Source organism: Rhea pennata, chromosome 27, assembly GCF_028389875.1.
Source record: "Rhea pennata isolate bPtePen1 chromosome 27, bPtePen1.pri, whole genome shotgun sequence".
In the NCBI taxonomy this organism is placed as follows: Eukaryota; Metazoa; Chordata; class Aves; order Rheiformes; family Rheidae; genus Rhea; species Rhea pennata.
In genome coordinates, this window is record NC_084689.1 from 2,596,948 (window position 1) to 2,610,986 (window position 14,039).

The 14,039-nt window shown below is 43.3% G+C and overlaps 3 protein-coding genes across 5 annotated transcripts in view; 2 read left to right on the forward strand and 1 right to left on the reverse strand.

Moving 5' to 3' along the window:
• Positions 1-51: 51 nt before the first annotated feature.
• On the reverse strand, positions 52-4,943 carry C27H19orf44 (chromosome 27 C19orf44 homolog). Of its 2 annotated transcripts, none has more exons than XM_062596081.1 (8): positions 4,814-4,943; positions 3,949-4,581; positions 3,345-3,486; positions 2,721-2,797; positions 1,990-2,464; positions 1,075-1,170; positions 780-946; positions 52-240 (listed from the first exon to the last, which is right to left on the reverse strand). In XM_062596081.1, exons 1-8 carry the CDS (start codon positions 4,859-4,861, stop codon positions 154-156), a joined length of 1,725 nt encoding a protein of 574 aa, XP_062452065.1. In that variant the 5' UTR covers positions 4,862-4,943; the 3' UTR covers positions 52-153. The 2 variants fall into 2 exon arrangements, with proteins under 2 accessions (XP_062452065.1, XP_062452064.1); XM_062596080.1 differs by having other exon boundaries at positions 3,345-3,693.
• A 289-nt stretch (positions 4,944-5,232) lies between these two features.
• On the forward strand, positions 5,233-8,761 carry CALR3 (calreticulin 3). Its single transcript, XM_062596581.1, has 9 exons — positions 5,233-5,368; positions 5,534-5,635; positions 5,772-5,975; positions 6,548-6,642; positions 6,952-7,161; positions 7,293-7,406; positions 7,496-7,639; positions 8,276-8,368; positions 8,490-8,761. The coding sequence occupies exons 1-9, from the start codon at positions 5,233-5,235 to the stop codon at positions 8,652-8,654; spliced, it is 1,263 nt and encodes a 420-aa protein (XP_062452565.1). The 3' UTR covers positions 8,655-8,761.
• Positions 8,762-11,240: 2,479 nt separating this feature from the next.
• The window catches only part of EPS15L1 (epidermal growth factor receptor pathway substrate 15 like 1), a 42,140-nt gene continuing 39,341 nt past the window's right edge, over positions 11,241-14,039 (forward strand). For both annotated transcript variants that reach the window (XM_062596241.1, XM_062596244.1), the window contains exon 1: positions 11,241-11,284. In XM_062596241.1, coding sequence (XP_062452225.1) covers positions 11,255-11,284 — 30 coding nt within the window. In that variant the 5' untranslated portion in view covers positions 11,241-11,254. The remainder of the gene's footprint in view (positions 11,285-14,039) is intronic.

Consider the following 14,039-nt stretch of genomic DNA (forward strand, 5'->3'; position numbering starts at 1 on the left):
AAATAGTTTATGTATAGCAAAATACAGAGCAGTTAGCACAAATCCTTACAGTAGTTTGCTTTTTTTCTTTTTAATCTGTACATTTTGAAAGGGTTTCTTGTACCACCTTGAGATTTGTAAATTAAATTCTAGTTAAAATTCACAAAGGAAGAGTCAAAGCAGTTTCTGCTCCTGTGCTTTCTCAATTTCTTGGAGTGCTTGCTCAATTGTTAAAGGTGGGGATTTGTGATTCTTGATGTACTGTAAAAAAAAAAGTTAATTAACACAAATCTATTCTGTAGATAAATACCCTGAAATATTTAGTAAATAATGCAGATGAATATTCTATAGTATTTAATGAATAGTAACTATAAATACTTTGCAGTATTTGGTAAATAATAAATCTTCGTATCAAGATACCTGCACAAGAAGCTGATATTGCTGTTACAGCATTAGGAAGATCCTTGCTCATTTGTGGACTACTAGACAGTACAGCAGAAAAAGCAAAGCTCTAGCACACAGTAAGATCTCAGCTCAGTCTTGAGCTGACTATAGTATTCTATAGTATAGTATAGAATACACTATAGTATTCTATACTATAGAATACACTGTATATAGAAAATATATATACACTATATATAGAATACACGATAGTATTCTTCTACTATGAAGTAATTCATTTAATAATATGAACTTTCTCTGATTAATTCACTAAGCAAATAATGCTTGATACAGCTGCTGAAGTGTTTGGAAAGAAATACATGCTCACTCCAGGCTATTTTCTATTCTATCATAAATACCTCTTTAGCCTCTTCCAGTGTATGATAGTGGAACTGCTCGTTCTCTAATGAAGCCACAAGGGATAAGTGAAGGTGGTGGATGTTCTCTACAAACTGTTGAGTCAACATCAAGTGCTGTTTTAACATGTCATTTAAAACAAGAACTGACGGACTGTATGCTGTCAAGGCTGCAAGGAAAGGAGAGTGTGTACTTCAGTGATAAAATACAAGCCAGATCCTAAGTTTTAAACAATACGAGTGTGAGTTAGATGCACAAAAGTTTAATAAAGCGCTATTAACAAATGTTTTTCAGTACCTTCTACTGTATCCATGCTGATGACGTGACTAGCGATAGGTACTGGATCAATGTAGCCATTTCCTACAGGTGGGCCAAGCACTGCAGAATTGTTTGCTGTGTAGAGGATAAAATTAGTATTACTATGTTTGGAGGGTGAAAAGGTTTGTTGCTAAAACTCAACAGTTGACCAGAAGCCTCTGTGCGGACTTCTGCAGAAAATCAGTAGAGCCCACAACAGGGAGCTGTCAGCCAGATGCTGCTGAAATAATGCTGTGGCCTCCATATTTTTTTCCCCTGAAAGATCATAACATACACTGTTTTAGAAGACATCTTTTCTGACTCTAAACAGAGTGAAAATAAGGGTTCTAGGCCACTGTTTTCAAGCACACCTTAGTTGCTTTTGTGTCCTCAAGTGCAGCAAGAAGTGGCTCTTACTGATTCTTCTTCTAAAAGAAAAGGTAGGACAGAAGCAATCCCTCAGAAATAGCTAAAGGGCACGTCTGTGTTTTGTAAATTAGACCGTAGGGCACTCCCAAGAAATTAATACAATGCAAGAACACCTCTACAGTAGAAGATCGCTTTAGTAACTGAAATATCATAAAGATGTTGAATTGCCATTTGAGGATATTACTTGGGTTAATATAAGCCCTGGCTTTTAGTGTGGTCTATTTAAGCCCTGTTGGTAACATTAGCTCATCCCTCCTGGGTTTCTGGTTGGAATATGCTGTTTTAGCAAAACAGTTCAAGGTTGTTCTATTGTCTGATACTCATCTTTTCTATAGATAGCAAATAGAAGTATTAGGCTTTTGGAAGTTTTTAACAGCTAGGGGCTGTTAGTACTTGAACTAAGAACTCTAAATACTGAGTAATAACATACAAAATACAAAAATCTCAAGACTGAATAGAGCAGTATCTTGATTTAAATGAACTTACTCTTTGACCAGCAATACGTAAATGGAGAATCAACCGTCTGAACTGCAGTTTCCCTTACAGTTACTCTGTGTACCTGGTCATGCCTCTCTCTGGCAAATAAAGGCGACAATGCTGAAGAAGATGGGTCTTTTCCAGAATACGTGCAACTCTTAGGTTGTTCCTCTGACGTTTTCGATACAGATTCACTGTCTGTTTCAGACAGGGACTTTTCAAAGTCTTCAGAATATTCTGAATTAATAGTTCTGTTGTCGTGATCAACATAATCTTGTCTGTGTCTAGGAAAATCTGCAGAAACTCCACTTAAATGCTCAGAGATTTCAGCTTCAGTCACGATTCTTTCAATAATCCCTTCAGATACATCATTCATACCAGTTACTGCACTTGTCGTTTTAAGGGATGTTTGGTCATTTTTCACTTGGAATGTATCTTTTGGGGGGTCTCCCTTTGATTTTTGGACAATTTGAATGTCTGTCCTCTGTAAAACAAAAATGCTGCTTTTATATGTCATTTTGTGTACTTTGCCTTTTTTTTTAAATTTACTGAGGAAATGTAAACACACACACATGCACAAATTTGATCAAGTTTCAGTACCCTGTAAAAACACCAAATCTAACTCTTACACCAATAGGGCTTGCTCATATGAATAAAATAGAAGTAGTTATTTTAGAATATCCATCCTGCACCAAGCAAAGGCAAATGGAAATATGAGCTACTAGGGAATTTCTACTCACTTTCTGCTTTAATTCTGGTGTCTCACTGGGGATATCTGATGCCAAGTCATCAAGGCTCAGGATATTCACTCTGAAGTCTGCAATTGAATGACAAATTGTCACCTAGACATCAGAGCACGAAAATTACAGTACACTTTCCCTTAAAAGAGAAAAGGGGGAAAAAATCAGTACTACATTCCTCACTAGTGTTATACTAGAAAGTAAGAGTCAACTTTTTTTTAATCTTAGCAACAGCTCTTTCTAAAGTTTCCAGCTTTGCCTGTAGGAGGATTACTAACCAAGTTCAAGAAGATTTTTGATGTCCTTTATTTTCACTCAATACATTAGTATATTGTCCCACTGATGAATGAGGCCTATTTTAAATGTTAGAATTGTTTTGATGTGATAATCAACTGTCATCACTCCACATCCAGGAAACTATCATTTAACTGAACTCACTACATAAAAACCCAAGACAAATACAAATACATTACACTAAAAAAAAAAGCAGCAGCATTGGTTCCTTTTCTAGACTTATGTAAAATTAGATTACTGAATCCTTTCACTGAGGGTATTGCCCATGTTTAATACTGTACCATTCATACCAAGTCTACCTAGACAATTGAAATATTTAAGAAAAGTTACCATTTGAACTTCGGCTCGTTGAATCTTCTGCCTTTGAAAATAACTCATCTAATGACTTTATTTTACTTCCATCACTTCCAAGTGATATGTGGCTTTGCTTGATGTTGCCTGTTCTGGGCAGTGTAATCTCTGCAGAATTGTCCTTCATGGAAGAAGACAGTGATTGAGATCTCACATTATTTAGTCCTGACAAGTTTCTACTGGTTGGTGAAGGGATTAGTGAATTAACTCCAAGAAAAATGTTTTTTTCTGAGTCTTTCCTGCGAAAAGAAGGTGCTTTAGATATCTTTGTCAGAGAACTTTCCTTATGAGATGGAAGAGGTATTCTTGATGACACTGTAGTCTCACTCTTTTGAAGAACATGAAAGAGAAATTCATGCATTACTTCAGTTACTATATGTAGATCACTAAAAGCAAAAACAAATTACAATGGATAAACTCTAATAAATTACAAATATAAGCTGAAGCTGACTCATTAACAGCTACAAGTGCAGAATTAAGAACTAGTTTCTGGTATAATCTAAATGAAAAGTAATCTACCAGTTTAAGACTATTTCATAAAAGTGTAAATAAAAATACACAATCCAGAAAAGTCTCTATTTACCTTTCCCACCTGTTTAGAATCATTTACAGGTACCCTCTGATTCTCATTTCTACTGGAAAGCTCCAAGGAGCTCTCCATCAATTCTCTCATTTCCTCTTCATCACTATCCACAACAAGCTGTTGTTTAATCGCCACATTCTCTTTAGATTTCTGGATGCTTTCATCTTCCTTAGGATGGGCATTACTGGAGGCCACATTTTCACAGGCTGTAGCATAGTTCTTCCGATATTTGTTGCCTCTTGCACTGTGTTCACGACTGGAAGCAGATGAAAAGCACTCATCTGAAGGCTTCTGGCCCAACTCACTGTTTCGCAAGTCCATCTGCTTTTTCCGATTCATGATTTTGCTTTCTAGCTGTGCCACCTTCTTCAGGGCAGTGCTCGATCGTGCGTGGGAGGTGCTACCCAGGGCGCCTTGTGCCGGGTGCCTGCCCGCGGCCGCCACGGTGCTTCCGGACGGCTGGTACCACCTGTTTCCCTGCCCAGTTTGCGCCTTCAGGAATCTGCTGCGAGGGAACGGCGTTTTTCCAGTATTCTCCAGCTCCGAGTCCTCCACAGACAGGTCACTAAGGGAGCTTGGGAGGCCGCCGCGCCCGGCCGCGGGGGTTGTCCTGTGGAGAGCATCGCTGTGTCCCTGCCGCGAAGAGGACGCAAAGTGAAGGCGCCACCGTCGCTAAGCCCCCAGCGGCGGCGGCAAGCGGCCCAGCCTGGCTCCCGCCGCCCAGGCTGCGCAGATGCTGCCGCCCCCGCGGCTCGGCCCTTGCCCCCTCCTCCCGCCGCCCGGAGCCGGCGCCGCTGGCTGCAGAGCGGGCGCGACCTTGCGCTGAGGCACGGCGGAGGCCAGGACGGCAGCTTGCGCCTCTCACCTGCCCTCCCCCCGCGGGCGCCCTCCGCGCCCGAGCGACTGCGGCCATCCCGGGCCGGGCCGCAGCGAGGCGGCAGCTCCCTCAGGCCCCGACGAGCGGCCGCCGCGCCGTATCCCGGAGACCGCGACTCCCTAACATCCCGCCCCCTCATTGGCTCCGCGCGGCGCCCCCTCGCGCGCCAGCCGATCCTTGGGCGTAACCAGCCAATCGTAGGGCGGGCCGGTTACTGCGTCGACTACAAATCCCAGCGTGCATCCCGCTGCGCGGGCATGTGCTATCTTGTTCCTCCCCTCCGGGCGCTAAGCCAATCGGGCCTCGCCTCACAAGGCGTGTGAAAGCGCGAGCCAATCAGGGCCCTCCGTGAGCAGGGTGGGGCTCCGAAGGCGCGAGGCTGCGTGTCCGTTAGTGCGTGAGGGGTGATGGCTGCGGCCGGGCTGCGACGGGGCCCTGGGAGCGCCCCGGCCGCTGGAGCGCTGCGGCTGGTCCTGCTTCTCGGAGCCGCGCTGGGGCCTGTCCGGGCCGCAGTGTATTTCCAGGAGCAGTTTCTGGACGGAGGTTGTGGGCGTGGGGAAGGGGATGGCGGGCGCGGCGGGGCCGCGGCCGGTGTTGGCCGTTAAGGGGTAACGGTTTCCAGCGGCTGCGCGGGCCAGTGGGGAACCCCCCTCGCTGACGAAACTCTTGTATTCCCTTGTGGTCTCTGGCGACGACACTGCGGGACAGCCAACTGGCACAAGAGGTGGATGAATTCTGAGTACAAGCCAGACTTGGGGAAGTTTAAACTCACAGCTGGGAAGTTTTATGGAGATCCAGTGCGTGATAAAGGTCTGTGGGGTTAATTTAAAATGTACTATGGGAGCCATAGGTCAAATCCCTAACTCTTCCCATGTGGCAATAAAAGTAATTTTTTCTTTGCAACTGGAGAATAATCAAGTTTTCCTATTACACTAATATCTTACAGGTCTACAAACTAGTGAAAATTCTAAATTTTATGCTATCTCCTCACGATTTAAACCATTTAGTAACAAAGGGAAGACTCTGATCATTCAGTATACTGTGAAACATGAGCAGAAGATAGATTGTGGTGGAGGATATGTTAAAATTTTTTCCTCAAACTTGGATCAGAAGAACCTGAGTGGAGATTCACATTATTACATCATGTTTGGTGAGCTCAGTTACTTCTGCGTTACTATAACGCTGTCATTATTCTAAGCTTATCTGGAGTACAACTGAAAATGGTTAAAGAATAAGCTTAGAAAGAAAATAGTAGTTGCTCAGCAATATATATATATATATATATTTAAGAACTGTGACTGAAAACCATCCTGTAGGCCATTATCTACCTTTATCTATTCTTATGTAGTTTGCTTTTTGAGAAATTTATACATTTGTATCTCAAAACGGTATCTGTCGTAAAGTTTACTATTGCATAGTGAATGCAATATAATAATGTAGTTATTCAGCTTATACCACGGATAATACTTTTACTGGATTTCTGTTGTTTTCTGGGTTAGGGCTGTAACAGAATTAAACCTCAAGCCAGCCAGAATGCAATTCTAAGATGGATTTAGAGACTTTGAGCAAAAGCTATGTCATTAAACATTTATCAAAATGGAAGGGAATTCATCAAATAATAGGTAGAAGGCGAAGTTGTCTAGCAATGTTAGAAGGAAAAATGTAAGCAATCTGTTTTTGTACAAAGAAGTTAAGGATACAAAGCATATAATCTCTTTGTAGGGCCAGATATTTGTGGATCTGAGACAAAGAAGGTCCATGTTATTTTGAATTACAAGAATAAACCTCATCCAATCAAGAAACCAATCAGATGCAAGGTAAATGTAAATTCAAAGATATGTAAATTAAAAAACAACCCAAGCTACAGGGATATTGACACAAAAATATATTCTGAATGTACATCACCATTTGAGAGTTAGCATTTTTTCATCGTGTCTTAAAAATCATTTTAACTTTGGATTTTCAAATAAATTTTAATACATGATTACAATTTAATGATTTTACTGCTTACAATAAATCCATTATAGACTAGTATTATAATTATTAATATAATTAAAAGTATAAGGCTGTTCATGAGAGCTATGTATTTTAAAGTTCTTGAACATTTTACTTTCTTTAAAACCCAGGTTGATGGATATACACATTTGTATACTTTGATTATAAGGCCAGATCAGACTTACAAAGTAAAAATTGATAATGAAGTGGTTGCATCTGGCAATTTAGAAGATGATTTAGATTTTTTGCAACCAAGGAAAATAAATGATCCAAGAGTGAAGAAACCTAGTGACTGGGATGATAGAGTTCAAATTGATGATCCAAATGACGTCAAACCTGCGGTAACTTGCTCTTACATCTGTTCTTATTCTTTAATGCTAGATTATTTTATTCTTACTAAATGCCTATTTGATGCCACAGTTCAAATATAGTTTGTGCTACTTGTTTTACTTCTTCCTGTATCTTTTTATAGGATTGGGATGAACCCGAATACATTACAGACACCAGTGCTCGGAAACCTGAAGATTGGGATGATTCTGTGAATGGAGAATGGCACCATCCTATGGTCAAGAATCCTCTATACAGAGTATAAATAACCTAGTAATTCTAGTTATGGGTTACTTTTAAGAAACTGTTTTTTGCCTGACTGTATTCAGAACATGTGGTGTATTGTAGGGTGAATGGAAACCAAGGCAGATTGATAACCCAAATTATAGAGGAGTTTGGCCCCATCCACAGATTGACAATCCAAATTATTCACCAGACTTCAGTATTTACAGCTATGAAAATATTAGCATCATTGGACTAGATATCTGGCAGGTCAGTTGCCTTTCTACAGATAGTAGAAAATAAAGAGCTTTTCATCGAGTATACAACAATCTGTTTAGCCCTTGCATATAGATATTATCTGTTGTTTTGGGGATCCTAGCTGATGACTTGTGTTATTAAATATATATACAAAATTACTAAATCTGTTAGATCTTCTATTGTAGTTATTGTATGGATCATTATCACCTACAGATAACTGAGGGGCCTAAACCATTCTGTTTAATTTATAAATGTTCTAAGATATGACTCATCCCACTTGACTTGAAGTGCTTAACTGGGGCTTCAAGGAGTTGACTCTCCTCAAAAATGAATGAGGAGAAAACTGTCCTCTGGAGATGCCTCTGGGATCTTTCCTCCCCTACCTCAGGCTTCCTTACTACTCAGTGATTAGACTTTAACTTCTTAGAAGAGTGCTAAAGTATCTTAAGACAAGTTCTTTAGATTTTTGCAAAGAGTTCTCCAAAAAAGTGAGTTTTTTTTCTGTGACTGTGCAAATAAAGAGTTTTTGATGGGATTAAAATGTATTAATATGATACAAAAACAACTAATAAGATACAAAACTATTAAGAAAAGGGAGGCAATTTTGGTCTGGTTTGGTTTTTAGTTTTCCTCCCTCTTCCCTCAAAGGTGAGAGCTGGCACAATTTTTGACAACTTTTTGATAACTGATGATGAAGAATATGCAGAGGACTTTGGAGATGAAACCTGGGGAGAAACAAAGGTAATATGTGAAATTTTTGTGTCTGTTTTGGTTCTTTATTACCAGATTTTAAAAATTCCCTATCCAATTTTAGCAAGATTTTATTGGTGCATATCCAATATAAAAAAATCTTTAATATTAGGGTCCTGAGAAGGAAATGAACATAAAACAGACTGAGGAAGAGCAGCAGAGAGAAAGGGCCACAGAAGAAAAATACTTGGAGGAAAGGTTTAAGAAGGTAGAGAGAGAAAAAGAATCTAGAAGGGATAGATCAGTGAGGCATGCTATCAAGAAAGAAGACCTTTAATCATTATTTAAAAGAAGTTCAAAGACAGTTTTTCATTTCAATCTCTATTTTATAAATATTTTGATGCTAACAGCTTCTTGAAGTCTGCACTGATAAAGATGTATTAAAACAGGATTAAAAACACAACACTTAAAATTTGTTAGCTATTTCTTTTATGTTTAGCAAAAATACCATAAGGTAGTGATTGTAAAATTCTCTATAGGAAAGGTTAATTTTTATTAAATGTATTTTAACATTGCTGAAATATATTAAAAACATCTATAATAAAGCACTAGCTTTTGGAACTGTTTTATTGACCTATGAAAGTGTATTAAATGTAAAATTTGTGTTCATTTTTGTTGAGGAAATATCAAAGTAAGCTTTTAAAATTATTTCATTAAAGGATTTGGCAGGTCAAATGTGTGAGGCATGTTTCACAACATACTTCAAACTAAGGAGCAAGGCTTTTGACACTGTCTCCCATAACATCCTCCTAGATAAGCTCAGGAAGTGTGGGTTAGGTGAGTGGACAGTGAGGTGGACTGAGAACTGGCTGAAAGGCAGAGCTCAGAGGGTCATCATCAGTGGCGTGGAATCCAGTTGGAGGCCTGTGGCTAGTGGCATCCCTCAGGGCTCAGTACTGGGTCCCATCCTGTTCAACTTCTTCATCAATGACCTGGAAAAGGGGACGGAGTGCCTCCTCAGCAAGTTTGCTGATGATACCAAGCTGGGAGGAGTGGTGATACACCTGAGGGCTGTGCTGCCGTTCAGAGAGACCTGGACAGGCTGGAGAGTTGGGTGGAGAGGAACCTCATGAGGTTCAATGAGCCCTGCACCTAGGGGAAAATAACCCTAGGCACCAGTACAAGCTGGAGGCTGACCTTCTGGAGAGCAGCTCTGCAGAGAACGACCTAGGAGTGGATGACAAGTTGACCATGAGCCAGCAATGTGCCCTTATGGCCAAGAAGGCCAATGGTCTCCTGGGGTGCATTAGGAAGAGTGCCAGCAGGTCGAGGGAGGTGATCCTGCCGCTCTACACAGCCCTGGTGAGGCCTTGAGTACTGCATCCAGTTCTGGGTTGCCCAGTACAAGCGAGACATGGAGCTACTGGAGAGAGTCCAGCGTAGGGCTACGAGGATGATCAGAGAGCTGGAGCATCTGCCCTCTGAGGAACAGCTGCGAGAGCTGGGCTTCTTTAGCCCGGGGAAGAGAAGACGGGGGGGGGGGGGAAATCTCATCAATGTGCGTAAGTACCTGAAGGGAGGGTGTCAATGGGATGGGGCCAAACTCTTTTCAGTTGTCCCATGTGACAGGACAAGAGGCAATAGGCAGAAACTGAATCACAGGAAGTTCTGCCTGAACATGAGGAGGAATTTCTTCCCTGTGAGAGTGATGGAGCACTGGAACAGGTTGCCCAGAGAGGTTGTCGAGTCTCCTTCTCTGGATATCTTCAAGGCCCGCCTGGATACAACCCTGTCTGACATGCTCTAGGTGACCCTGCTGAGAAAGGAGGATGGACTAGATGATCTCCAGAGGTCCCTTCCAACCTTACTGATTCTATGATTGAAGAGAGAAGCTTCTGTAGTAATTGTGCACTTGTCACAACTGTAAGGATTTCTGTGCTTCTGTAGTTTCTGGAAATGCACAACAGCTTCTCTTGGCACTTTTGCTGTTACTTATCTGCTGATGAAACTTCCTTGCTCTCAGTATATGTCTTCAGTGATAGCTGTCTGTCCACCCACAAGTTTGCCCTTAGAAATTTAAATGCATTCAGACAGTTTTTTTCCCTTCAGAAATCTGTAATGAATACATATGGTGCCTAGAAGCTGTCTTAAAACAAGTTTATTATTTTTTAATAGCAAAAAAATCCTTCTGGAGGGGAAAGAGGGGATTTTAAAATGGTGAATGAGGTGCCTGTTTTTATCTGACCTAGTTAACAGTCTTGTTCAGGCACTTCACTCCATCCCCTCTGTGGCTGTTTTCCTCTTCTGCATTTCCAAGCTCTTTTCTTCTAAAAAGAACTAATGCCATAGATTTAGCAAAACTGGAGACGTTTCAGAGCCATTGGCTTAGCATTTACATTTCAGCTACTCTGATAGCGGCGGCGAAGAGTTTTTTTTTGCCCAGCAAGGAGCTGCGGAACAGGAGGACCCGCAGGAGCCCTGTTACCAGCCTGGACACTTTCTAGCGCGACTGAGGTCAAGTTTTCCACTGTCGCTTGTCTCCAAACCAGATCCTTACCGATTTCCTTTCCACACGACCCAGCTGCTCTCGCCTCCTCCAGGCCCCCGCTCACTACTTCCACGTTCCGGGCGGGGAGGTGTTAGCTTGGGTGTTACACCCGATACCGAGTACTTGCCCACAGAGCGCAGGACGCTTAATTTGGCCAAAGGCGGTTTTGATCGAGGGCCCGTGACTCGGTTACCTGCAAGACGGCGCGGCGGCAGCCGCTGTCCTTGTGCGGCGGTCCCAGAGGACGGAGGGAGCCCGCCCGGGCCGGGGCCGGGGCCGGGGCCGGGCGCGGCTGCGGGCGGCGGCGGCCCCGGCGCGGCGCCAGGCGCGGCCTCCCGCCGCCGCTCGCCTCGCCCCGCCCCGCCGCTGCCCGAATCAGTGGGAGGAAGATGGCGGCGCTCAACCCCCTCAGCCAGCAGGTAACCGGCCCGCGCCGCGCTGCCGCGGGGAGCCCGGCGCCGGCCGGGGCCCGGCCCGTGGCGCCCGCCGCGGCGCTGACGGGCGGCGGAGCGGGGCCTCGCCGGGCGCGGATCCGCCGAGGCTCCGCAGCGAGGCGGCGGCGGCGCGCAGGGCCCTGGCCGCCTCCCCGCGCCGAGGCCCGGCCCGGAGCGGCGGGGCAGCGCCGAGGCTCCCCCAGCGCTTCCCCCTGGGTGCGGGCGGGGGGCCCGGGGCAGGGCTGGGCCGCGGGGGCGGTGGGGCCCTGCGCTGCCTTCGCGCTCGGGCGGCGACGCCCCGTTTCCACGTCGGGCTGGCGGGGGGAGCGCGCTGCTGGCCGTGCCGAGACCGCGCTCGGTAATTTTGGGGGGCGAACGATGGAGGAACAGGAGGGTTTTCGGGTGTCAGCGAGAGGCTCCGCCGGGGCACGAAGCCCCCGGAGCTGGCGGCTGGGCGCCCCTGCGGAGAGGCCGTGCTTCCAGGGCTGGCGTAGAGGGGCTTTTCTCTTGTTTTAAGTATTTTCGCTAACATCTCACCCAAATAATTGAGACCTGAGCAGCGTGCTTACTCTTTGTGCTTCCCGTAGTGCCGTAGAGATGTCCAATGGACTTATTTCCCAGAAGAAATTTAAACTAATGCCTTGAAGCTAAAACTGCTTCCTCCGCTATTGCTAGGCCAGTCAGGAGCTCAGGACAACTGCTACTGATAATCCGATTCACTCAAGTGCATCCCTTTCCTTTCAGGAATAGGTATTTTCATTCATGACCCCCTGAAACCTTTCTATGGAGTTATATTATGCCTGGTTGATACGTAATTTGCTGCGTCTCTTCCTAAGAGAGAGCACTGCTTTTTAGCTTTTCAATAGCAGTAAGCATCTTGATTGAATACAACCATTTATTTAAGCAGATATAAGAAACATCCGCAAACGTACACACTGTTATCAGACGTTTCCAAATTAACTAATGCAGTGCAAAGTATATATGTAAAATAAACCTTTGGAGTTGAAAAGCTTCGCTGTTGTGGAGTTCCTGCGAAAGCCTGCGTGCAGTCTCACAGCAGGCTGCTAAAAACGGATCCCATGTGGTAGGTCTCAAAAACTTACCGTGCTAGAAATCATGCTTTTGTGTTTCGCAATTTTTAACTGATATTTGAGGAATTGTGGTATCAATCATATCTTCTCTTTTATATAATGTTCTCTTCACAGTACGTGTCTTGAGGAAAAAAAAAAAGGGGGCCTTTTCCTGTGGACTTATCTATTATTTTGACATATTTTTCCAACTAATTCACTGGAAGTATTATAGTCTTCAAGAGAAATACTTTTTCCTCCATTCAGTTGTCAGGAGTAACCTAATTATAGTCAGGGCAGTAAGCAGAATTTCACTGGAAGTTAACAGACTTCCTCTTTTAATAGCCTCAATTTCATGTTTACTACAAAGATATCTGCTAGTTATAAAAAAAGGCCAGAAGTGTGTTAAAAGGAATAAGAAGGGTTAAATGTACTGTAACGTTGAAGCACATTCACTCAGAGTATATAAAATAAGAATATTCATATCAATATATTAAGACCCATGAACAATATACTTAATTCAAGCATGTGAAAATGCTTAAAATAATCATATTTTTTTCTCAGTAAATGTGTTTTACTAAATGTTCTTCCTGTTCCGTAAAGTTATGTTTTTACAAGTGGGGATTGTCTAACTCACAGTATGTAAAATATTTAACAGATTTCAGCTCTGTTTAAGCTCGCCATGCATAAAAAGAGTTTCAGAGCAAGCACGTAAAATCAGTTCTTGGTGTTAAATAACAACAGAAGCCAGTGTTGATTTACCTCTGATAACTTAATTTTCTTGCATATTTGATCACCTTATCAGTAGTCTCTCCATTGCGCTAGACATGTTCAACCTACACCCTGTAGAGGTTACGGAGAGTTATATTGGAGATATTCGGACAGCACTGATCGTTTTGTAGCTCTCCTAAGACAGCTCAGGAATGCTCGGCAAGTAGCGTAAGGGTCAAGTGAATCCTTCAGGGACAGCAGCCACCTTCTTTTGGCTTTTGCTTTCGTGGAACACTTTGGTTCTTCCTCTTTTGCAGTACCTGTTTGCATCCACATCTTGATGTGATGAGTGTGACCAAAGGAAAGTTGTGAAACATGGAAGTTAGAAAAGTTAGGACAATGTCAGAATAGTTCATCCAGTCCAAAGTCCTGTGTGGACCTCCCTTGACCTCAAGAAGGAGGGCTGCTGCGAACTGGCTTTGTTAACTGTTCTGGTGGCCACAGCTGACTCCTGCCTTGCCTTGGGCCTGTGTTAGGGGGACATCCAGATGTATCCATATGTGTCTGCTGTGTAGCATATGTTGAACAAATCCAGTGCACTAGGTCAACTGTGACAGTGCAAATACTGAGACCTGATCTTCATTCAAATTTGTACAGGAAATCAGTGTAGAGTTCAAAAGACATGGTACTTGGATTGTGAAGTGGCTGTTTGAGAGATGGTGTAAAAGCACTGTGCGTGGATGACGTTATTTGGCAACTAAGAGTTGGCATAGAATCCAGAGCATTATAAAACCCCTCTCAACTGCAAACTCTTTCTTTGAAATGTTTTTTCTTGATTGCCAGCATTAACACTGTCTTATACAGGTCTTGCATTGGCAAACGTCATCAGATTACAGAACCATCTTAACTGATAGTGATGTAGCTGCATGCAGTGAAGAGTAGATGGGCAGCTGCGTTATTTT

What these genes read in the sequence shown, in the direction of transcription:
- C27H19orf44 (XM_062596080.1), bottom strand. Translation starts at nt 4,861, where the DNA reads ATGGCCGCAGTCGCTCGGGCGCGGAGGGCGCCCGCGGGGGGAGGGCAG. An exon ending in TACGTATTGCTGGTCAAAGA is followed by an intron (nt 1,171 to 1,989) that starts GTAAGTTCATTT and finishes TCCTCTACACAG; the next exon opens with CAAACAATTCTGCAGTGCTT. An exon ending in CAGCATGGATACAGTAGAAG is followed by an intron (nt 947 to 1,074) that starts GTACTGAAAAAC and finishes CTTTCCTTGCAG; the next exon opens with CCTTGACAGCATACAGTCCG.
- CALR3 (XM_062596581.1), top strand. Translation starts at nt 5,233, where the DNA reads ATGGCTGCGGCCGGGCTGCGACGGGGCCCTGGGAGCGCCCCGGCCGCT. An exon ending in CAAATGACGTCAAACCTGCG is followed by an intron (nt 7,162 to 7,292) that starts GTAACTTGCTCT and finishes ATCTTTTTATAG; the next exon opens with GATTGGGATGAACCCGAATA. An exon ending in TTGGACTAGATATCTGGCAG is followed by an intron (nt 7,640 to 8,275) that starts GTCAGTTGCCTT and finishes CTTCCCTCAAAG; the next exon opens with GTGAGAGCTGGCACAATTTT.